The sequence below is a fragment of the Aulonocara stuartgranti genome, assembly GCF_965226115.1.
Source record: "Aulonocara stuartgranti genome assembly, chromosome: 23".
Classification (NCBI taxonomy): domain Eukaryota; kingdom Metazoa; phylum Chordata; class Actinopteri; order Cichliformes; family Cichlidae; genus Aulonocara; species Aulonocara stuartgranti.
Genome location: NC_138958.1, coordinates 28473566 through 28497978, shown reverse-complemented (window position 1 = coordinate 28497978; position 24413 = coordinate 28473566). Strand labels below are relative to the sequence as shown.

Here is a 24413-nt window from a genome sequence, read left to right as displayed (position 1 = left end):
ACAAACCCACCTCCTCAGGCTTGAAAATGTACCGCTTGTGTTGCTTTTTTTCCCCAAAAAACAGAACAGCACCTTAGACCATGTTTCCTTAAGCATTTATGGGGGGCATTATTACATACAGTCCATACAGAATTTGGTATGATAAAACAAAGGTCACAAAAAAAAAAATAAAAAAGAAAAAGTTACAGCTATTGAATCATGAGTACAGTAACATGAATATTCCATATATTAATGAAATTCGTTTGCTTTATTACTGTGCAAAAACAACATATACATATCTACTGAATGTGTAAGAAGTACAGTATCAGTGAATGGGCCCCCATAGTGACACAACCTGTTTTACATGTAATCCATTAACAAGATGACTCAGCGTTCCTATAAATACTCGTCTTTGCCAATGAATTCCAAAACACACGCGGCATCAGTAATTTGATGATGGCTTTCATGAAAACACTGTTTTAAACCTGTTATGTGCCTCCAATGGTAAGATACTATCTCTTTAGTTATTTGCTGGTGTTTCTGAATCCTCTCTCCCTCCTTGTACGCGAGGCAACCGACCAGGTCCTGTAAGAAAACAGCAAGAGCAATGTCTTCCCGTTTTGGAAAACCTACTGTAAATATTCTTTAAGAAGATGACTCTTGGGGAAAAAAATAAAAAATAATAGAAGGCAGCAGTAAAAATCAGTTAATTATTTAGAAATGAAACAGGCTAATCTTGATTGACAATAATTTGTTAAACATTTTTTAAAAAGTAATAATAGCTCTTAAGGTGGTAGATTTAATCACCCCTTCCTCATCTAGGCGAAGTCACGTCACAAGCCTGCCATCGAGGCTGCCAAGTCAAATCCACCACATTCATTCATCAGTGTCAACACATTGTCAACGCAAACTAGGGCGATCGCACCAATCTGCAAGGCCCGTTAGAAACTGCGTTGCTCCTTAAAACTGAGCGGGCAGAATACAATACAGATACACAACACAGACGTGCACAAGAAAAAAGGAAGACTCCACCCCAAAATAATCTCACACTTTCCACTCTTTGTTACTGCTGATAAACTGCAAAAATCAGTGAGTCCTACAATTCCCAGCATGCACTTAGTAACTTTGATGAGCGGACTAGCATCAAGCTGTGGCACCCTGCTAGGTTTTTATCTGCAGGCAGAAATACAAAAAATTCTGCAGTTTTGTGTAAAAGAAAAAAGGGGAAAAAATAAAATAAAACAGACATTTAAAGACTTAGCTTTAGATATGCTGTAGCTGCACAGGCTTTTCAATGCTTCCAAAAACATCACAAAAACCTGCACAGTATCAGATCTCTGCCAGGTTTAAAACATAAGGAAACAGCCAGTATGAGGCATCACTAACAGCAGTTTATTGTAGTGTTTAAGTCGTTTTGGGGTGGATAGCTCCTTTAAAACCTGCGCTATATTAAACACTTTGTTTTCAAAGATGTGCCCTCCCATATACTGGGATACTCGCGGCAGCCCCCCCCTCCTCAAAACCTATTTCATGACATAAATTTAGAAATAGTTTCCAGCCTCTGTGTACCGCTTAAAAGACAATTTAAAAAGGAAAAAGTACTTTGAAGATCATGACAAATCCACCGGTGTCTTTTCTTTTTAACATCACAAAACTTTCTTTTAACCATCCAATTACAGTCTGTAAATACACAGAAGACAAATTCAGGTTTGTGTGTGGCTTTAAAACAAGAGGCTAACATCTACCAGATCCATTAACAGCTGCTCTGTCACTTTCGAGTGCAGATGGATACTTAAAGATTAGTGTGAGGTTTCTGATAAAATAATGCAGTCACGACCCGAGTCAGTGCTCTGAATCTGACTGATTTCCTTTACCTGCTGCACAGACAGTAAAAATACTTAAAATCGTGCCCACGTGTTCATCTTTTAAAATGGGCTTAGCATATAAATTTAATCTGCGGTAAAAGGGATTAGATTACTTTTAAAGTGGTCCGATCACTTTATTCATTCATTTAACAACTTGTAATAGTGTCTGAGCTTGCAATGCCAGCTGAGTTTAAAAAAGAAACCTTTTAAAAATCAGATTCATTCATAACACTGATAACTCATGACTATTAAAAACCTGACCACGTCACTCTAAAAGCTCTAAAAATATGACAACTGAGGATCACATGCCTTTGACTGGAGACAGATAGTGTGATAAAATTAGGCTGTGAAGAACATAACGCTTGACCAAAATGCTTAAAAGACATCTACAGTACGTATACCTCCGACCTGCCCTTTCAACAATCCAACAGATCAAGAAGCGTAAACCTTTCTGAAACTTCCTGCAAGTCTTGTGCAATCAGGCTGCCAAATCACATCCATGAGAAGTCTAAGTCCAGTACCCAGGTCCAGAGGAATCGTGGCTACAGACCTCTTCTTTGTTTACTCTACTGAAAGTCCAGTGGGGCTGCAGAAAGGCCATTAAACATTCATTCATCCTCTCGTCCATTCACTCACATCAGCTGGTTCTTGGAAGGCAACTTGCAGACAGTTTGCTGTCTGACCAGGAGGTGGCAGTGTCGATGCCGTCAAAATGTCACCAAAGGCTCTCCCATGGTGATCTTGGTTTGGTGTGTGGGACGGTTGCTTTGATGGCTCTGGCGGCTGTGAAGCAGTCTGTGTTCTGGTGGGCAGTGATAGCTGGAGCCTGGCTGGTGCGGCGTTTCTGGGGGAATTTTAATTTTTTTTTTGCTTTTTTGTACGCCGGTTTGTTCAGAGCTGAGATGAAAAAGTCAAACGAAGTTAGCTTGAGGTCCCTTGTTGCTTGAGGACTGTGTAGACGTTATCGACTTTGCTCAGCCTCTCAAAGAACGGGATGAGGTCCAGCAGCTCTGTGTCGGACATGTCATCGAACCAAGAGGCCACAGGCACCTGAACAAAAACATAAGCATCAATATCGTTGTGGAGATTCAACAAATATAGTTAGAAATCTAATTTCTTATTCATCTTATTTACTTTGATGCCTTTTTTTATTTAAACAATAAATCAAGTAAGAGTGGGACACTGAAATTGGGCTTCGTGTCCCCCAAACTACATCTTTCAATAAAAGTGCAATACTTGTTTTAATACAGTTACAAAATTGGGAAATTGTACCCCCCCCCAAAAAAAAAAAAAAAACCAACCACAACCTTGAGGGTAATACTATGAACTTGCTTAAGCAACTTGCTTAAGCAGGTGAACGATCCTAAGTGCTGTCCAGAAGACTTACTGCATTGTCAGGATGGAAGATGTAGGAGGCAGGGGAGTTATCCACAATAATCACTTTGTTGAGGTCACGACCCAGGCGACTCAGATCCTTGACATAATTCCCTCGATGAAAGACGCAAGACTCCCGGAAAAGGCGGCAGCGGAAAGCACCCCACTTGTCCAGGAGATCGGAGACTGGGTCTGCATACTGATGGAGAAGCACGCTCAATTTAAAGCAAAATCTTTATGTAGATACAGCTGAGATTTCCGTTTTTAGTATCAGTTTATAGTATTAGTTTTTACTGCCACCATCACAGTGTCGTGGTTAACACATTCACACAGACCTAGAGACTGGTATGAGACTGCCTGATAACCAGTGGCCACTAGGGGAAACAATAAAAATAAAATGGTTGCTGTGAAATCAATAACAGCAACTGCCAATCAGAGTCCTGCACTGAAAACCTTATAATTGCTTGGGTTATGAGCAGATTGCCAGTCGCCCATAGTTTGTATAGCAACTATAAACAGAGACCTTGAAATTACAAGTTTTGGCTTATCAGGTTTTACTTTGAAGGCAAATCTTTTCAGTTTGGGTTGCACCTCCAAGTTATACTACCTTGATGATTAACAAGAGTGTTTGCAGCCAAGTTGCCGTCTTCCATGCAAACTATGGACAACTGCAGCAATCTGCTAGCAACCAACGCAATCAGAATAAGGTTTTTTTTACTAACGGGTCTCACACATGAAGACCCTGGTTGAGACCAGCGAGACAAACCCAGCCTCGGGGGGGGGGGGGGGGGGGGGGGGGGGTTCACAAGGTAGTGTGCGCCTAGTGCAAGTCTCAGAGCACTGAAAAATGGGAAGGCTACATCGGGAAGAGCATCCGGTATGAAATCTGTGCCAAATCAAACACGCGGTTCCCCCTGCTGTGTTATCCCTCGGGAGATAAGGAAGCAGCTCAAATGACCTCTTCTCATTTCTCTCATAACGCCCCAAGTCTATTTTAAAGGATCCAAAATATTAAACTGTTCACAGACAACTTCCCTGAATACATCCAGCTTTTCCCTGCTCCCTCCGAGTTTATTGCTGTCAACTGCAGGGAATCAGCCAACCATACATTAATAATCAGCACAGCTGGCTGCGATGAGGTGGTTTCTCACCTTAGCTAAACTGGCAGTGAAGAGGACACATTCGAACAGCTCCCCCATCCTCTTCAGAAACTCGTCAACATGGGGCCGCTTCAGGACATACACCTGGAAGATGCAGGAATCCTTAAATCAGCATCATGCACACCCGCCATACACTCAAAATGTAACATGTTTCTACAAATTCCAACTGCCCGAGGACGTTTCAAGTGAATGTTATTTTAAAAAAAGGTGGAGAAACTCAACATGCAGCTCATGACTGGAGACTTCTTCTAATGGACAGATGTTACATTTTTGCAGAACATCTTATTTACTTCCAAGGAGTTAGTAGCAGACATTCAAGCCAAACTGAAGCTAAATGAGAAAGATGCAGTTGTAGCTCACAAAAAGACAAGCACTGGGCTCCTTAAAGCTCTTCCTCCATCTTTTTTTTTTTTTCCTCCTTGCTGCTGTGTTGGCAGCTCAGGGCAGCGTTCCTGAACCAAGTCATCCGGAATAGGCTGTGCTTGTCTGAACAAACCTATCCTGGATTACTTGAATCAGGCCCAGACCCATCGTGTGTCATCGGACTCCAAGCAGCCGTCCTCAAATCCCTTAAACGCTGACATCACCTTCTATACTCAGCAAAATGCGCTCAAGAGAAGTGCTGTCACACAACCGAAATGACAAAATGACAATGAGGCATGAGCACAGTGCATGACAATATGAATATTTCTGATGATGCTAGCATTACCTGGTGTATTGTTCCGTCGATTTCCACAGGAATGATGAAATCTGCGTTGTTCACAGGCTAACCAAAAAATAAAATAAAATTTAAAAAATAAAAAATAAAAAGGGGGGGGGAGATACTTATTAAACCAAAATAAAGACTTAAAAAACAAAACAAACAAACACATACAGACACTGGACTTTGCCTTTTACATGCTAAAACATGAACTGACTTAGTGTTGTTTCTAGACAGACAGGTTGAGACAGTCAGTGTGTGCGCAGATGCAGGAGTGACTGTGTTTGAGTTTGGCATTTGCCAGCCACGACAAAAATGTCACTGCCAGAGCCAACAGCAACCAGATGGAGGGAAAAGTGCAGATCTTGGACTGTTGTGTTCTAAACCTAACTAAATAATGATGTAATGTGATCGCAGGGGACAGCTAAGTGCTGTAAAGCCTCTCTGAACACACACATCCTTTAGTTCCTGCAGCAGGAAATTAAAGAACACGCTTGCAAATGTTGAAGTTGAACATAATTGCTTGTATAACTCAGTCTACAGCGTGTTATCATTCCCCCGCCTTACCTTAAAAGAGCTGTGAACTAAGGTCTCATCCAGATCTATAACCACACAGATCTTTCCGGAGTCTTTTGACTTCACTGGAGGCAGCAGTGGTTTCGCCTGGATCTTCAAAAAGAGAAACCACAAAATAATGAGCTGACTGCAAAAGTACACAAATAAAAATTGAGCCAGGGCAACAGAGAAAACACACCTTGGACACTGTTCCATTCTCTTCTACCAAGAGAGGGGCGTTGTTGTTGACTGGTGGCGGCTCAGGCTGGTCCCGGCACAGGCAGCAGAAAAGGCTGGAGAAGAGGCCTCCACTCCTGGGTTTCTTGGAAGACAGAGAGGGAGAGGAACCTGCAGAAGAAGATGATAGATCAAGAAATTGTCGAGCTTGCAGTAATTACAACATACAGGATCTTTAACAGCTTGGCTTTTAGGAAAAGCTCTTAATATTAAGAGGTGCATGGGAATATCTTTATCATCATTATCGGTATGCTTTGAACACATGGGCACAAAACAGACATTTACTTAAAGTCTTCAAGTCTGATCAAACAATCGAACAAAGTAATACACTAAGACATAAAACTACTTAGTCCTTACTACATGGTAAAACCTAAGCCAAAATGCAGAAGCAGTGTGTTTTAAAAGAAAAAAAAGAAGAAAAAAAAACCCCAAGCACACCCCATGATTCAGTAGTTTGTAGAACCACTTTCAGCACTAATGGGTTTCTGTATGACTTCAGCTGTGTCTTGCGTGGTCATGTAGGAATGTTGGCCTACTCTTCTTTACAATGTTGCTTCTATTCATTGAAATTTGTGGGCATTTATTTATGCATGGCTCTCTGAAATCCTGCTGTGGTGAGGCCTTACATCAGGTTGAGTCAGCCATTCTGTTGCAGATTTTCTGATGTGAATGGATCATTGTCCTTTTGCATGGCTGTTGGCCAAAGTTTTAGCTGTCAGACAGATGTGTCACATCTGTCTCTAGAATACTTTGAATCGACCGTGAACTCCTCTGTTCACCAATGACTGATGTGTTCAGGTCCTGTGGCTGCAAAGCAAGCACAAATCATCACACGTCCACCACCGTGCTTCAGTTGGAGTGTTTGTGCAGATATGCTGCGTTTGGTTTTCTCCAAACATGATGCTGTGCATTACAGCAAAAGATTTTGGTCTAGTCTGTCCAAAACACTGTTCTAGAAGTCTTGTGGTTTGCTCAGTTACAACTTTGCAAACCCTAACACGTGCTGCCACAGTCTCCTAAAACAGAATAAGCGCTCTCCTGCAGCGCTTTCAAACAAGCCATGAACTTTAACATGCTAATTGAGGTCTAATGAGTCTGAGATGTAGCTCTTGGGTTTTTTTGCAATATCTCTTTGTGTTGCAACATCTGACAAACCGGGTGAATTTTCTGGGTTGTTCACTCCTGTGAAGATTGGCAGGGATCTGGAATGTTTTTCCACTTGTAAATAATCTTTCTCACTGTAGAATAATAGGCTTCAAACTTATAACCCTTCTCACATTGATAGGGAGCACCTCTGCTTCTCTAAGATCAGTCATGTTGTCTTTCCTACTTGGTATTTAGTTAACACACCTGAATGCTCCAGACCAGCAATGTCTTTTTGTAGAGATGCTCACGTCTACTAATGATCAGTTATTAAAGTGCATTGATTAGCAGCACCTGGCTGCTAGTTATCTTCCTATGGAAGCAGTAGGGCTGTTCTTAGTTTTTAAAACATGCTGATTCAGCATTTTGGCATCATTTTGTAACTAAAATAGTGACAGTGTAACAGTTGTTGTGTTTACCTCATTTTAAAGACACGCCAAGTACCAGATTATTTTTATTATGGCCTGATGCATAAAACCTCACAATTTAAAGAGATTTGCACATTTTTACCATACATAAATATAAAGATCAACTATATAGCATTTTATGTTTCTTCCATGACATAGTAAAAATGTGAATGCCAAAACAAAAACAAGTAAAATATATAATTATTTCATTTTTACCTCTTGACCAGTATGATTTTTGAAAAACAGGACTGCAGAAAGAGCCATCTCACACTCTGATCGCAACAGCTGCAACCTCAATGGTTAGTGTAATACTCATGTAATAATTTGGTAATTACTCTGACCACAACTGCCTTCAAACCTTTAATTACACTAAACACTCGTGAAGTTCTCAAGACCATCTTTCACTATTACTACTGTTGACAAAATGTACCCACAAATATGCAAAGCCTTGCCAAAGTACACAGCGATCTTTCATGGAAAAGTGTCGCAGTTTTCACGTATGAAAATGCCCTTTCCCAAATTTAGCACACAGCGGGAGATGATTTGCATCAGACGTGTTCACACTACAGTTAGTCGAGGGTGCTGTCTCAATCAAGCATGCATGAAGCCCAGGACTGGTTATAAATTTCCTCAGCCTGCCATTACCTGCTTTATTCTCACATTGGTGCAAATCAACACAATCTGACATCACATGATTTTTGCACCAGCGGTCTGGAAGGTTAAAGAAGGTTTAATATCCAACTGTGTCAGACATGTGTACTTGCATACACGTCCATTGGGTAATGTCTGGAAAACTTCAGGGCCGCAGTGCGTGTGCGGAAATGGCTTAAGTATCTCCAAGACCACAGTTTTCCATAATCACACACACACTGAAAACTTTACCACACCATCTAAGCTGGTAAATGATCAGTCCCATATCATTTTTTACTAAAATAGCTGTGTTTGTTCATTTCAACTCGTAGCTACCCCAAAAATTTTGCCTCGTAAATGACCAAATTTTTTTTTTTTTTAATGTAAATTTAATTTGACACACTTCCTGTGTTGAAATACCTGAAATACTCTACTTGCATACAGCACTTCCTAACTCATGACCCCCATCTAGTCAGTGATTGTATAAAAACAGTACAAAGGACATCCAGCAACTTTCCTCATACTGTCATGTGCACAGGCCATCCTGGAGACACGTGCCTGACCGGACCTCTTGCGTAACTGCTTCTCTGATGTCAGCAGAAAAACACGACTCGAGCCCCACCAATGAAAATTCACCACTTTAACACCACGTGAAGCGATGGTGCCAAAGAGACAAGTTTTTTTAAGCACATCAGGTTAATTATTGAGTGATGTGCGGCAACCAGAACAAATTAATTAATAATACAAACAACCACCGCAGGCAATCTGTAAACAATATTTACTCAATACCAAAATGACGCAATTCAAAACTTTTCGTTTGCTTGGTATGTATAAAATGCAAACTAACCACTCAGGCAATGAAAGACCTGAACTTCAGGTTCATTAATCACTTACATCAAGCGACAAGCATTTTTATAAATTCTAAACCCAAATGGAAGCTACATAAAAATCACTTTAACTACTACTTTGCAAAATAAGCACAAAAGCAGGACTTTAAGCAGTGTTTGAGTTTTTCTGTTCACAAAACAAACCCTCCAGATGTTCCCAAGAAACTGATTATTAACCAAAGCTGGCAGCCTTATTGTCAATCATCGTGTAGCAAACGAACACTTTGTACCTGGAAGCTCAACAGGTATTCAAAACTCATTCCTGTAATGGGTTTGCTGTGCGGCTGTTTAGATTTCATTTACAGGTACCAACACCGGCTTCAAATAAATTATAAGTAAATCACAATCCTCATTAATCCCAGAGTAAATGTGGTCACAGTTGCTCCAAGACAGAAAGAACAGTAACAAACATATTACAAAGTTACAAAATAGCTCTAATTATAAATATCCCACAAATTAAATATGTGGTTGACATTGAGGTGCCCCTCTGATCATACTGAAAATGATTTCTTATGGTTTTTAAATGACATTTTTAATTTTTAACATTTAAATATCAAACATCTAACACATGTAAAGCAGTTTGTTTTAGCCTTCCAAATAGCATGTGTGAAAGACTCATGAGAAACTTTGAACACTAATTGTGGTAATTGCAATTATGAAAATAATTTCTAGCTAAAGCACTGCTGTGATCATTTAGTTGAAAAGTAATTTAAAAAATTATATAAAAAAAACAACAACAACACTTTGAAAAGCAGATAATTACTAAATACTAAAGGGTCTTACCAATTTAAGGAAACCATCTTCTGATTGGCTGCAACTAACATACAAAAGGTTTAAAACAGGAGGTGGGCGGAGTTTGTGACAACGAACTTCCTGTGATTACAAGGTTTATGCTCTGACCTCATTATCTGAGATCAGAGCATGCAGCTCATAGTCTTACACAGCACTTTACCAGCTTCACACGAAGTGTTGTGAGACAGCTGAACAGCTGTGTCATACTTTACTACCACATGGGATTTGTGGTGAAGTCGCACATCTGACACAGAAGACTCACTGCTCTTCGTATGCCTTTGTCCCTCCCTTGGAGCGTAGATGGGCCATAACTAAGTTGATGTGTCAGCTGTGGTTGTGTTCTTTTATTTCAGGATATTTATTTATTTTAAATTTTCCTATACATTTGTGCAGCAGAACTTTTTACCAAAGAAATGATAGTCTTCAGACAGTCTTCTGTAACATGACTTATGTTACCCATGCTATTTATTCAATACAACTGTATAAAGTTCTACAGTATATGTCGCATATTCAGCTTCTCGGGGTGTGGCACAAAAAACAAACACATACTACAACCTGACCTCATATTTTCAATAACACCCATATGCCCAAATACCAATAATAATAATAATAATAATCCATTTCACTTCTTTTTCCATTCATTTGCTTTACTTTCATTACCTGCTAACAGACTGGGTGAATAAATGTGAAATAATGTTTCCTGGGGTGTTCGATTTATTTTATTGGAGGCATTATATTTATGGAGAGTGGTTTAGCTGCAGTTTCTGAAGCCAATTAGTGAGCCGGTCGTTGATATGCAAAACATATATCATAAACCCACAACAGTGCTTGGGATCAGTCTTTGTGCCAAAAGATCTGCACACCAAGTTTAACATCATTCCAACAGGGGGGGGGGGGGGGGGGGGGGAATAAATAAATAAATAAAAATAAATAAAAAATAAATTTGCTCGCCAACCACAAAACTTTATTCGAGTTACTGAAATTATTTCTGCTCTCATGAATGCTCGTCAAGCCCAGGCTCCCAGTGCGGGTTTCTCCCGGTCTTGTAAACCTCTGATTAGCTCTGCTCCTCACTCTTCTGTCTCACATTAGGCTTGGTTTCTGTCCCTTTATGCACCATACTCCCTTTCTCTCTCTGTCCAGACGTGACTGTGTTACCAACACACAAACCTCTGTTGTCCATCTCTCACGCCTCTTTTATTACTCCTCTGCAATACCCTCCAACTCAATTTGTGGATTCAAACCCCGTCTGACCCTCCGTTGGCCTCTGCTGTGCTCAGGCCAAAACAGGAAGAGGAAACAGACGGGTATCAGTGGAGGAAGGTGCTTGCCATCGTGTTTGTAGCATAGCTTGGGTAAGCTGATACCAGTGTCTATGTACACTGAGCTGATTTCATCTGAATTATTATTGTCACTGGTATTCTTTAATGAAAACTCATCACTCCTCCCCTCATTCCTTCATTCACTCCCTCAGGTCCTCGTAATTCCTAGCATCAAGTCCTTATTTGCTTCCTGGAGTCTTGACTCACTTCAGTATTTGTAAACCAAACACCTGGATGTTTTAATTGATAAAAGCATTATGAAGATGAGCCCATTATAAAGGAGACAATTTACAGTGTGGAGCTGAACATACTGCAGGCATTCAGCTGCAGTAAGGACAACAGCTTTAAGCACTAAAAGTTAACACATATAATAGCTTTATTATTATTTTTCAACACACTTGGTAGCAAGTATTTTCCCTCTCTTCATATCATTCTTCTAACTTAGTAATCCAGCAATAAGAGCTCAGTAGGGGATATAGCATCTGCTGAGGGACTCTTTGTTCTTGTTGCGTAGGATAACTTCTTGCTTGGTGTATCCTTCGGGTGTGAATGAATTTTGGGATCACATGCCTCCCTCATGGTACTTCAATACACAATTATCTACAACTTTATCCAGTGGGCACTTCGTAAATTGTTCACCATGTCTGTACTGGATATTTACATTTTTACTTTTTAATATTTATCAGTATTTTATCATATGCCATTTAGAGACCAACTAATATATCAGCCAGGCTGATATTTACTATTTGCCAATATGTTGCATCCGCATTTATAACAGCTAAAGGAGAATTTTAAAAAGTGAAGAGACGGGACGCCATCGCCATGTTATGATTGTTGATGCTGCATAGTCGTCTACCGGAGCCCGCTCTGCATCTTCCCTGTTGGGAGCACACGCGTTCCGAATGCCACAAATGACAAGCAGCGCGTAAATGAGCAATTTGAGCATTGTTGTGACAATAAACCAAGTGCATTTTAAAATGCACTGTTGCATCTTAATAAGGGCTTATAGTTACACATAAATATTAGGGAAATCTGTCTATGTTCCTTATGCGCAAAGAAAGAACAAAAATGTTGGTCGATATCAGAGTTTCAAATTGTAAAGTATTAGTATCCAGTCGGACTCTTTTACCATTACAACATAACTGTGTGATATTGGGTTGATCCACGATTAAGACAAGTTTAATTACCTCGCTTCTAACTGAACAACCGACACTGTCAGAAGTTTCATTTTAAACATTTTAAAGAGTGTTTAAGTTGTGGTTTTCAGCACAGTGTTAACAACGCAACTTCAAAACACAAGAGAACCATCTGAGTACAGCATTGCAAAAAACAGCATTAAACATTAGCTCGGGGCTAAACACATTCAGAGCTACTTCTAATATAAACACTTTAATAATGCAGAAAACAATCTAATAAACAAACAAGTTATGAGGAACGCAAAAAGCAAAATTTACTCTAATTATTGCTTTACCAGCCTATCATCTCCAAACATCAGGTAATCATGGCTCATCCGTTTACCGTCACACTGCTAAGGTAAGTAAAACTAAAACAAAACTGAGTTCCAGCTTATCAGACTGTGAAAAATGTAAGATTACACTTAGCACTGTGAATTAGACCACTGAACACGTTACACTGTATGCCACACCTTACCAAAAATAAAATAGCTCCCATCATGACATGACTTTCAGTGAATTAATCCTCAGTCCACAGACTCACGATAAGATGCTCCACCTTATCTGATCTTTATCTGAGTCTATTTTAAGCTTGGCGTTCAAAGATTTCCTGCAGACACTTCCACCCCTGTTATTGACCGTTTAGCTAAAAACGGACTTTAGTCAGACAACGTACATTGAGGAGTAAGTAACCAGGCTTTCCTGATTGGCTTACTCCCTCCAAATATCTTTAACATTACAGTTTTGATAAGGCACAAGGGCTTGACCCGTGTGCTTGATAATGGAATTAACTGAACTGACAATACATCTCAAATTAGCCTTGAGTGATAACAAGCTATTTACAGGGATTCGTCTCAATGCAGAAGAAAGTGCAAAAGCCTTTGAAACAGCTGCCACACTTTGATGCGACTATGAAAGTCTCCAATAAAAAGAGAGACAAATTAAAACGGCTCTGTGGGTTCACAAAGGCAGACTAAACAATGTAAACTTCAAATTAAAACACAATATTAAAGCCAGAGGACAGATGAAAGAAGGGGGGGCGCGCGAGTGTGCCTTCTGAGAACTATTCATAGAAGCAATACTGTCATAATTAGAGGTCATTATTGAACTGGTGGAGTAGAAACTGCACCTATTATTTCTCTTCTACTTCATGTATGTCACTCAGATGGTGACACTAGTTTCTCCAAACACTCTCAGAAGTCCATTTCTCTACCATACTCAGGTGGGCCACTGCCACACCTTAGCAGCTAGCTCTTTATTTTAGATGCCTGAGAGGACAGTGTTACATGTGATCAGTCAAAAACTTCAGACCCAGTTCCACCATCCTGAACTACAACTGGTGAAGGCAGCTCTTCTGTTTGCAGGTTAAGGGTGAGCTGGAGGGCCTCTACGCCAACAGGCCGCAACAGGAGAACTAGCACAACAACGACTACCATCACCAGCTGCAGTCTTTAATTGTACTTCTATCATCACCTATTGAATTTTAATCATGTGTGCTATAGTTCCCTTTTTTGGTTTTTTTAAAGCACCAATTCTAATTGTACGTTTATCCGGTTTCATTTCTGGCCCCCCAATGTCAGACCTTGTTTGGATTTAGTGCATAGGTTTAACTGTCAAAGTCCCCACTTTGCTGTTGACAGTTTAAAATATACCATGAAGTAAAATGAGTTTGACGTTCCCATGTACAAAATACTTAGATCTTACGTGGGTCAGACCAGTAAAATCTTTTCTGTTAGCATAACGTTTAACTGCATATATATTTTAATATGAGGGGGGGGGGGGGGGGGGGGGGGGAGGTGTCATTTCAAAATTTCATCTCAGTGTTAAAAAATATGAAATTTCCACAATAGATTTTATTTTGCTTTTGAAAATAAATAAATAAATAAATAAATAAAATGACAAAACAGGAGTTTTCCATTATTTGATATTGATGTGGTGTGAATGTCTTTATCAGTAGTAAGCTGAGTCTAAAATTTATGTCTAAAATTTTCTAAACCTGTCCAGTGGGTCAGACTGGAGTCTTTGTTGGGGCAATTCTGGGCTGCGGCCTGTTTGACACCCGTGGTTTAAAGAACATTAGCCAACATCCTGGTTAATGCTAACTGAACTGCTTGGAGAATGTCACTAGTCAGCTGCAATGTTGATCCTGGACCAAAGTTCCTATTATGAAGTAGGAACAACAATAACATGGGGCTCTCACATTGTGCTGGTTATAGTAATAGTAGTCGTATTACCACCAGCTCTTGACTTCTGATCCTATTTTTTGGCCATAAATACCCAATGCGCTGGTTAGCATGTAATGTTTTAAAAAGATGCTTCCATATATGAGTCTTACTGAACTCCATTTACTCTGTCAGCATACTGATTAACATCTGGGGCAGACCTGACTCCACAAAGTTGAGAAGGCTGACTTACTGCAAGACAGAAGGCTGATGGAGGATCTTTACAATCACTCAGCCCATATTTTCAGTCGCTGCTGTGCTAAAATCAGTGAAATGATGTCCCTTAATTCAGCGAGAACCAGAAAACACAACTGCAAAGACTGCATAAACCTGATCTTACAATGAAAGAGAAACTAAAAGTTTCAGTATGATTTGATGTGGCTTTGCAAACTATAGATGTTTTGTGGGAATCTCTTTAGGTAGATTCGAGCAAACACGCTGTCTCATATAGCAGCTGCGCTTCACATCGAGTAAACACCATGTATGGAGGGAAAAGGTTGTGTAACACACCAGACTACAAGATGTGATCTTCCACTTTTAAAACCAAAATAGGCACTACTGCCTCTATGTACGTCTGTCTGTCCGCATCTTGTTTGAATAAAGTCTTAGCTTCCACTCAGCATTGTTTGGCTGATGACTGACAGGTCACCTGATTATTTACTAAGCTTGAGTTTACAGCGGTGACCTGTCTGTGTGCGCGTACGGTGGCAGAGGCACTCTTTCATGTGAGTGAACACCGAACTGGTAAAGCTGCAGAAAGCGGCCACTTGTGGTGTTGCCAAAACAAAAAAAGGAAAAGTTATTTATCTGACATGATATCACTCCAAGGAAACCGGGATTTAAGGTGGACCTGGAAAGGCTTTTAATCTGACTACTATTACAGATGTCTCAACCAGCTGTACGTCATTTCCTTTACTTTTCATCAGAGGCCAAAGGGCCGCAGCCATAATGTACACACAACAGCGCGGTCTTCTTGCTCTGACTTGTTTTCTGTCCACTTTCCTAACACTGGCTTTATCTGTGCTGCTGCTCATAAGCAGCTTACTGCTTAGGCTCGGAGTTCAGGAGTTGCAAAACTTTTCTTTTCCTTTTTTCCCCTGACATGACTGCACAGGGGTATTTAAAAAAATTAATATATATATAATATAAATAAATAAGCAACTTACCCCTCTCTCCCGCGGCTTTATTTCCCTCTTCATCCCGGCTCACTTGGGTGATTACAGAGGACGGATTGTCCATCACATCCAGGTCTGGTCCAGAGTGCCAACTTCACACTTTAAAGTTAGAGATAGTCCGCCGACTCGGTGCTGCATTAACCCAACTTAACGTGAGCGAAAACAACGCTGAAACGCCCCGGGAAACATCGCAACAAGTCACCTACAGTGCGCCCATTACTCTTCGGATCCGTGTGTCCGCTCGGATACGCGCTCAAGTTTGACGTGTGGAAGTTTTAAGAGGTTTGTCTAGGAGTTGGCAACTTTGATTCAATATGGTGCTCAACTCCGCTTGCAATTTCAAGATACAAACATGGAGGTTTCAAGGCTTCCCATTTCACTTAAAGTGGCGCAGTAAGGGCACGGCTCTGTGCAGCGCTCCCCCTGCCGGCCTCTGCCCCTTTGACGACGGTCCCTTAGAGTGGCCCGAAACAAAGTTACTCAGGAGTTAGCTAAGCTAGCTGCTAGCTACTACGGACTTACTTTAGACAAACACTATTATTAGATAGTGCCCCTGCTCCCTTTGCACGGCTACCGACCTTAAACATGTCGCCTACAAAGCACTTTATTATTCGGCTATAACATTAAAAGATCAAAAACAAAACCCACATTAAATAATTAAACCCTGCAGATTTGACTCAAACTTTTACCAAAGTGTCTTCAGATACTTTGTAACACCTTAAATGCCGCACTAGCCGCTGGCAGATTTGCGTGTATGCTGTGTGGTTGTACCTTCGTCATGTAATGACTGCTGTTTGTTAAAAAAAAAAAAAAAAACTTGCACAATCAAGAGCAAAATTTTTTCTCCCTTTTTTCTCCCTTTTTTTTTTTTTTTTTTTTTTTAACTTTTTGGAAGTAGCAACAACAGAAGAAACGCCCAGTTTGGGTCCCCTTGAAACTGCCTATAGACAGGGAGTGTCGTGCAAGTGTCGTCTCCGTTTTCTCCGATTCCGCGAAGAGAAGTATGTCTGACCACATATATACAGTTTGGTCTTGCAAAATTAAAATAATAAAATAAAACTATTATGTTTGACCAATTTCCATTTTGAGAATTTTTTTTTAAACCAGTAGAAATAAACTTAAAAGTAATAGTCAGTCATATTTTGAGTCTGGTTAAAAAAATAAAATAAAATAAAATAAAAGAATATTGTACTTATAAACAGTGTTTGGGTCATTACTGAAAGTAACATGTTATACCATCCTGAGAACCAAGGAAAATAATCTTCCCATTGAACTGTATTTTGTGATTCTTTCTCTTTGAAGGTAATAGAGGCCACCTAAACACGAGATATCAGTGGTAAGCCCAGGATGTCCTCCATTTAGTACATCAGGGCTAAGTGTAGTAGCTTAAATAAGTCAAAACATAGAGACCAAAAACAAATGTCGATTACAGAGAACATAAACAAATAGGCTGGTTCTCAAGAGGATAAATTACTTGTTAATTTTCTTACCTTACCATATGTACCTTATATAGTGACTCTTGTCCTTTTGTGCAATAAAAATAAAAGTAACATTCATAGCTCCACTCCTAAAAAGTTATAGACCACTCAAGCATTTTCCTTTTCTCACACACAAACTGAAATCAACTGATTGTAGTGCAACTGCGCTTAATAGCTATGCTAAACTATGCTAAACAGCCGGCTGACAGCAAGAAACTCTAGGGTGACTTTGGCATTAGTCACTTTGCTAGATGAGCAGGGGTGTCCAAATCCAGACCTTAAGGGCCAGTGCCCTGCAGGCAGTGTTGGGAAGGTTACTTTTAATATGTATTCCATTACAGAATACAGAATACATGCCCCAAAATGTATTCTGTAACGTATTCCGTTACGTTACTCAATGACAGTAACGTATTCTGAATACTTTGGATTACTTAATATATTATCATGCTTTTTACAACAACGTGAATGTACTATTGCTGTGTGATTTATTACTATTACTGAAGGTCCGCGACTCCGAACTGTAGTAAAGGGACCTCTGACTAATACGGCGGGGTCCCTGTCGGCTCGTAGCCGAACAATAGCTTTACTTTGTTGTGTGGGTCAACTTTTCTTGCGAGAGACAGAGAGAGGCGTTGAAAGGCTGCTCCAACGGAACTTATTGTTTCGGAGGAAAACACCAACACAGTGTACAGTCGAGTCTTAATAGCTTACGTACAACTGGGCTCGTCAGGCACTCTTCTTGGCTGAAGTGGTTATTATTATATTTACATGCTTCCAGCTCCCGTTTTTCCTGGATGACAACTCGTACCTTTCCACTCCCCTTTTTCTCCCTCCTCGCGCTCACAGACCCATAACGTGTATGGCAGTCCATTCTCCCTGCAGCACGGACTACACTGCCCATGATGCTACATTCTTTAGAGCTATGCTTGTAGCATTCTGCCTGTTAGCTTAGCACAACAACAACGAAAAGGCGCTCTCTCACCCAGGAAACACACAGTCGCAGAGAGAGAGAGAGCGTCGCCCTGTAACCATGGCAACCGTAACCTGCCGCCTGGAACAACAGAACGTAGCTGTCAAACAAAACCCAAACAGTCCTGACCCGCGACAAAATGAAACAGGAAAGTACCGCAGTGTAATCCATTTATTTCAACAAAGTAACTGTATTCTGAATACCACCTTTTTAAACGGTAACTGTAACGGAATACAGTTACTCATATTTTGTATTTTAAATACGTAACAGCGGTACATGTATTCCGTTACTCCCCAACACTGCCTGCAGGTTTTAGATATCCACCTGGGGTCAACACACCTGAATCAAATGATTAGTTCATTACCAGGCCTCGGGAGAACTTCAAGGCATGTTGCGGAAGTAATTTAGCCATTTATCTGCTGTGATGGATCAAGGACACATCTAAAGCCTGCAGGAAACTTGTTGGACACCCCTGAGTTAGGGTTTCTCAGGTGACTTGGAGATAAACATAACATACTGAAAAAAATTTAATTGGCATATATTTTTTATTATCTTTATTACTAAATGTTGATGTTATTCAAATATGTTAAAAGATAGTGTGTACAGAATTTTTTTTACACAAACAGTAGAAACACACCAGCCACCCATGGCTGTTCTGCGGTACCGTCTGGATTTAACGTTGTCTGATCTCTCTCGGCTGACTAAAACACATTTGTCCTACGGTGACCACCACAGCTTGGATTATGTATGTGAATTGGTAGTGGAAAGACAACAGAATTCAGTTGACTTAAACTGCAATCTACTGACATCTAGTGGTGAGATTTTACACACTCTACCTTTAAAACACATACTTGGGCAAGGGATGTCAAAAACCCATTGTATTTCAAGACCCACATAAACACTTTAAACTTAAATTAGTTTATTAAAGTGTTATGTTTGTATTTCAATACATATTTTGTGCATTTTTAATCTTGTAGTGAAATATCCCTAATATTGTATTTTTTAGGAATTTTAGGAATGCATATGTTGGCTTTTTTTCCAATGATGGCATAATAAAATAGCCACTAAGACTTCCTTGTTTCTTGCCACCCATGTAAAACTGGCATTGCTCTTTCAATTGCAGGAAAACAAGTTAAGGAAATGAACACTTAAAAGTTTGAACTCATGGCTTCAGTCATATTTGTTGTGCTCAACTGCACTCCCCAGGGGATCATCAACAAGAAGTGAATCGTTTGCATAGTTTTACATGCCCATTATCTGTATAAATTTTAAAAAACAAACAAAAACAAAGTGTAAGTGTGAACCTAAAACAGCATCCTACACATACAAGAAAAAAGTTAATATTCCCAATTGTATCAATAGTTTATTACATACCATCTCATAAAAACATTTTCAACTTTTTCCACATATAAACACCGCAAATTGGTACATTTACAAATCTTCAACCATCCAAATTCATACAAAAAAGGAACACTGTGATAGAGCAATACACAAGACGGTCTATTATTACAAGGACGGCATGTACTCTGTGTATGTATGCATGTATAAACCTCGGCATGTAAGAATCTCTATGCATGTGCGTTTGGCTATAAAGTCCAGATATTGTGATCAAATATTTACTTTGATCAAATGTGGATTAAAACCAGTGGAGACACATATACAAGTTAAACATTTTGGATGTCAACCTGATTTAGGCACTGGTGACAGGCTGATTAGGAATGAGGTAACCTGATCAGCCGTTGGGTAATACTGACACCACAGTAATTTACCAGTGTGTGACTTCTCAGAATAAAATGTTATCTACATTAAGGACCTTTTTCCATCGCTGTATTACAGTTAAAAGTTAAGTTTTAACCACAGAACAAGAAATTGTACTAGATATTCCTAACTCACCCAAAATCATTTCATGTTTACTGTATGACACAAACCACAAAGACACCCCTTATTTTTAGTTTTTCTTTTTTCCTTTTTTTTTGTCACCATGATGCTAGTTTCAAAAAAAGTGAGTCAAAAATGGTCATGCACACACTCACACAGGCGCGCGCACACTCACACATACGCACATGCAAATAAATTAACATGGAAAAAAGTAAACAATTTCCAAATGACAAAAAAAAAAAGAAAAGAAAACCAAACCCAAAACATCTTTTTGGTTGGGTTTTAAAATGTGTGGCTAAATGCAAAAAATACATAAGATAGCAGCTTAAATCATGGTACATTCACATGAGTTGTTTACTACTACTAATCTTAGTGGCATAAACAAGGTAAAAGTATTCATGGTACACATGTTCCAGGCTGATCGTGCAGAGTGGAGACCGAGGCTAAACTGAATATTGATGTGCAATTTCGGAAAACCACAATGTGACTGAGAAACTGTGCAATCAAAGAAAAGAAATCCTGTGTCCTTCTTGTGAATTAGCAGTTTGCAAGTCGTGGATTCACATCACAGCGGTCGGCTTCTCCTTCACTGGGATTTTCTTTAACGTAAGAATCCCGCTGTTGTTGAATCGAGGCTGTCTGCTTCGGTTACAGAGGATGTATTAAGATGCAACGAGCTCCGATTTTTTATTTCAGTGTGGCTTCTTTACTGTCACCTCACTTTGGGCTAGGAACATGCGGAGAAGTCCCAGATGCCGGGGACTGAGGGGAGCTCTGGTAGGTCCGCAACAGCACTTTGTGCTTGGTGGCTTCCTCTGTGCGACGGCTTTGTTGTTCCACCAGGAACTCTTTAAGTCGGCTGGAGGCGAAGGTGAGAGTCTGTCTCCTGAGCTTCATCAGGTAGGAGTCCTGCAGCCAGGCATGTGTGAAGCAATCTTTTGTAGTCGGGCGGGCCCTAAAAAACATATTAGGTAGCATTTGATATTGTTCTTGTTTAAAAAAAAAACTTATAATCAACTTTTTTAAAATGATAATCACCATGGGTAACTGCTCAACATCTTCTTGAGAAATGCAGAGGCACTTTGAGACACATTTGGGTACAGTTTCGTTGGGTCAAACTTGGCCATCAGGATTTTGGATTCAACATGCTGAAGGTCCTTATCTTCAAAGGGGAGGTGACCACTAAGCCTGGTTGAAGAGACACAGAAAAAATAAACAGTCAGGTTGCTTATTCCAAAATGTAAATATGCAAAACATCGTATTTGTTTGACTGAATTTAAATACAATTCATCCTATTCACTCTGGCGTTAAGGGTAAAGGTCATTAGTGGCACGAAGCAAAAAGAAAACTTACATAATGTAGGTGACAATGCCAACAGTCCAAATATCTGCAGGAGGACCAACCACTTCGCCTTTCACCATCTCAGGAGCTTGGATCACATTTATCAGAAGATGAAAATTTAGAAAAGCAGAAGATTTTCAGATTTAGTAGAAATTCCTTCCATCGAAAATATTAAGCATATAGAGCCTGCATCTCTTGATCCTTACCCATGTACTCCAGCGTTCCTGGTCCTGATTCCTGCTGCTTGAGGCTGAGGGGGTTGAAGGTCTGCGCGCTCCCAAAGTCCACAATCTTGATGGCGTTGAGGTTGGTCACCATGATGTTGTCAGGCTTGAGGTCCAGATGGAGGATGCGACGGTTGTGGAGGTACTCGACCCCCTGGACTATCTGGACCAGGTATCCCACCACATCGTCTTCAGAGTAACGAAACCTTTTTGTCAGTGAAAGAGGAGGTTCACGTGTGATTATAGGACACAGACAGGGAGAGTTCAAGCAGCATATCCTGAATAAATTAATGCTAATTTAAATTTAAAGTGTTGAGAGATTGATGAAAGACTGATTCATTGCCAGCCTACATCACCTGAGAGCTCAGCTGATACGCTTTTATGCAATCAATCTCATTTAGGGCATATTTATTTTATATCTTCAAGCCACTTTGCAACCCACTTCACTCCTAGCTTATCTCTGCTGCTCCCGAATACAGCCATGGTGTGAAATACAACTTAAAGCAGAATCAAATAACAACCTCCTTTTCAACCTTAATGACTCCAAGTAAGAATCTTCTTTTTAGACTCCTGCTATGCAGGTTTGTCTGAGTTTGTGTGTCAGTGTGAGTCAACATATCCACCATCCTACCTGTCTATAAGGCTGTATAGCAGCTCTTTGCCAGTGCAGTACTCTGCCACCAGCACCAGGTAGCGTGGTGTGATGTAGGCTTCGTGGAGACCCATGACTTTTTCATTGTGAAGAGATTTCAGGATTTCATACTCCTTCAGGATCTCCTGCTTGTTCTCTTGAATGTAGGGAATGATCTTTGCCATGTAGATTTTACCTGTCGCATTCTCTCTGCACTCTCGGACGACTCCAAACCGACCCCTGCCAATGATAAGTCCTGATTACTTTGCACAACGCAAATAAAAGCTTGACCATGTGCATAGATTTTTTCTCAAGTTATAACTTTCAGAGTAACGTCAAACAAATATAAATTTAACAGCAGTCTCAACATCTCTTTGATTCACCAGCTTCTGAATTTCTTGTTATCCTAACTCTGATGTTTTTTTGCAAGATTCATGTCTTTTTCCCCCAAAAGGACAATATCTATCTCACCTCGCTTTCTCATCTAGGAAAGTGTACGGTTTCTGTGGAACTCCCTGTCGTAGAGCAGTAGAGGGTGTAGCGCGTCCCGATGGGGTGCCTCTGGCGGGGGTACTGGCTCCATCACCGATGGGACTCAAGCTGGAGGTCTGTAGTACTTGTGGGGTAAAGGACACCGGAGTCGGGGCCACACGAGCAGTAGCAGTGATCGTGGGGACATATGTGGGTACTGAGGCCACGGTTGGTTTTGTGGGGGTCGAAGGTGGGGTTACAACAGAAGGTGGGGGTAATACAGCTGCAGTCTGTGTCATAGGAGTCACCACATTTACTGGACTCTGAGGTTTGGGGAGGACAAAGGGAGAGGTTGCTTTGGAGGTGGATGATGAAGGGAGAGTGGGGCTTATTTTTTGTGTGCCATCTACTGTTGCACCTGCAGATGGCAATGAAGGGTTTGTTGAAGGGCCGGAAGGTGAGGAGGTTAGAGGGATAGGAGTCACCACAATTGTAGATGATGGAGATGCAGATTGAAGATAGGATGCATCAGTGAGGGCTTCATGTTTTGGAGTAGAGGAAGTGGAGGTGATGGTGGAGACCGTTGATCTGGGAACGCTATTTTGGACTGGTTTGTGTGAAGGGAATGTCACTGAGGAGGTAATCACAGGCGTAGGTGGGGTTGGGGCTGTCTTTACAACAGCAACGGTAGGTGAAGCTCCTCCAACTGTGTTAATAGAGTGACAGATTAAATACATCAATTATTTACTCAGTATATTAGCTGCTTGTAGCAAACTACAGTTTTTAAACATGTTGTTTGTTGCGTAGCTTTCTTACATTTGTTTTTGTTTGGTTTGAGACAATGTACATGGTCTGGATGCTTTTCATACTATGCCGTGGCACTACCAGTTAATGAAAATGCAGGATTTTCATGATTTTGTTATAGACTGTATATAAAAAATGGAAGGAGCTACCACAAGTTAGCATTTTGACTCTCAAAGTCTTGCTTAGTTTTAAACCAGATATTATAGAAAAGACTGGACTGAAAAGCATCGGATATTGATCCTAGGGTAGCATCTTGTTAATGACAGACTTACCAGGTCTAAAATCAAGATAAAGACCCCCCAAAAGACCCCCCAAAATCAGACAACTACCTTTGAGCAAGTACTTGGTGATGGTGGAAAGGAAAAACTCCCTTTTAACAGGTAGAAACCTCCAGCACAAACAGACTCAGGGACAGCTACGTGGCAATTAAGTCCATTAACCCATTAACAAAGAGTCATACATCAAGTATGGTCATTAATATGGTCATTAAAAAGAGAAGGGGTTTCCCTTTGCTTTCTATTGGAGGGAATGCAGTTCACTTGGGCTTGCTAATATTGTGACACACGATGGGATTTAATCCATAGCTTGTGCTTTGGTGTGATGCTTTTAGAACAGTTTTGTTTTTCTAGCTCTGTTCAGCTTTTTGTCCATGTATGCTCACTCTTTAACAGGCAGTATTATACCTGTGGGCGCCAAGCTAACTGGCCTACAACAGTTGCTGTACGGCCCCTGTCCGGCCTTGTTCACACAGGCCACGCGGAACTTGAAGGTGCCACCTGGTGGCAGGTCTGTGACATTGTAGTAGCAGTCGGCAATTCCAGTGGCTACAGTTAACCAGTTCGAATCACCTGCAGGACGGAAAGGAAATAAAGAGTATAAGATGTTGCTATAAGTTAATATGAAACTAAATACTGAATTTTGATTGGTATTTATTTAATTTTACATGTTGTATGAATGATTCTAGGTATAAAAATGCTTGGTTTAGTATTAGAAAAC

The 24413-nt window shown here is 40.4% G+C and overlaps 2 protein-coding genes across 2 annotated transcripts in view; both read right to left on the bottom strand.

Annotated features, from left to right (window-relative positions):
- Positions 1-78: 78 nt before the first annotated feature.
- Positions 79-16404, bottom strand: LOC309701061 (carboxy-terminal domain RNA polymerase II polypeptide A small phosphatase 1-like). The gene is made up of 7 exons (XM_082525036.1): positions 15612-16404; positions 5833-5981; positions 5646-5747; positions 5088-5144; positions 4370-4462; positions 3232-3417; positions 79-2894 (listed from the first exon to the last, which is right to left on the bottom strand). The coding sequence occupies exons 1-7, from the start codon at positions 15682-15684 to the stop codon at positions 2766-2768; spliced, it is 789 nt and encodes a 262-aa protein (XP_082381162.1). The 5' UTR covers positions 15685-16404; the 3' UTR covers positions 79-2765.
- A 3001-nt stretch (positions 16405-19405) lies between these two features.
- Positions 19406-24413, bottom strand: part of LOC309700302 (striated muscle preferentially expressed protein kinase-like) — a 32458-nt gene continuing 27450 nt past the window's right edge. Inside the window, exons 32-38 of the mRNA XM_082523799.1 lie at positions 24101-24265; positions 22614-23319; positions 22143-22382; positions 21494-21717; positions 21300-21375; positions 20985-21134; positions 19406-20901 (exon numbers count right to left, since the gene is read on the bottom strand). Of these exons, the coding sequence (XP_082379925.1) occupies positions 20664-20901; positions 20985-21134; positions 21300-21375; positions 21494-21717; positions 22143-22382; positions 22614-23319; positions 24101-24265 (1799 nt within the window). The 3' untranslated portion in view covers positions 19406-20663. The remainder of the gene's footprint in view (positions 20902-20984; positions 21135-21299; positions 21376-21493; positions 21718-22142; positions 22383-22613; positions 23320-24100; positions 24266-24413) is intronic.

Excerpts from the sequence above, each read along its gene's own strand:
- LOC309701061 (XM_082525036.1), bottom strand. The coding sequence starts at position 15,684 with ATGGACAATCCGTCCTCTGTAATCACCCAAGTGAGCCGGGATGAAGAG. Across the intron at positions 5,145-5,645 it reads TAGTTCACAGCTCTTTTAAG|CCTGTGAACAACGCAGATTT; the intron begins GTAAGGCGGGGG and ends TTTTTTGGTTAG. Across the intron at positions 3,418-4,369 it reads TCACTGCCAGTTTAGCTAAG|TATGCAGACCCAGTCTCCGA; the intron begins GTGAGAAACCAC and ends CTTCTCCATCAG.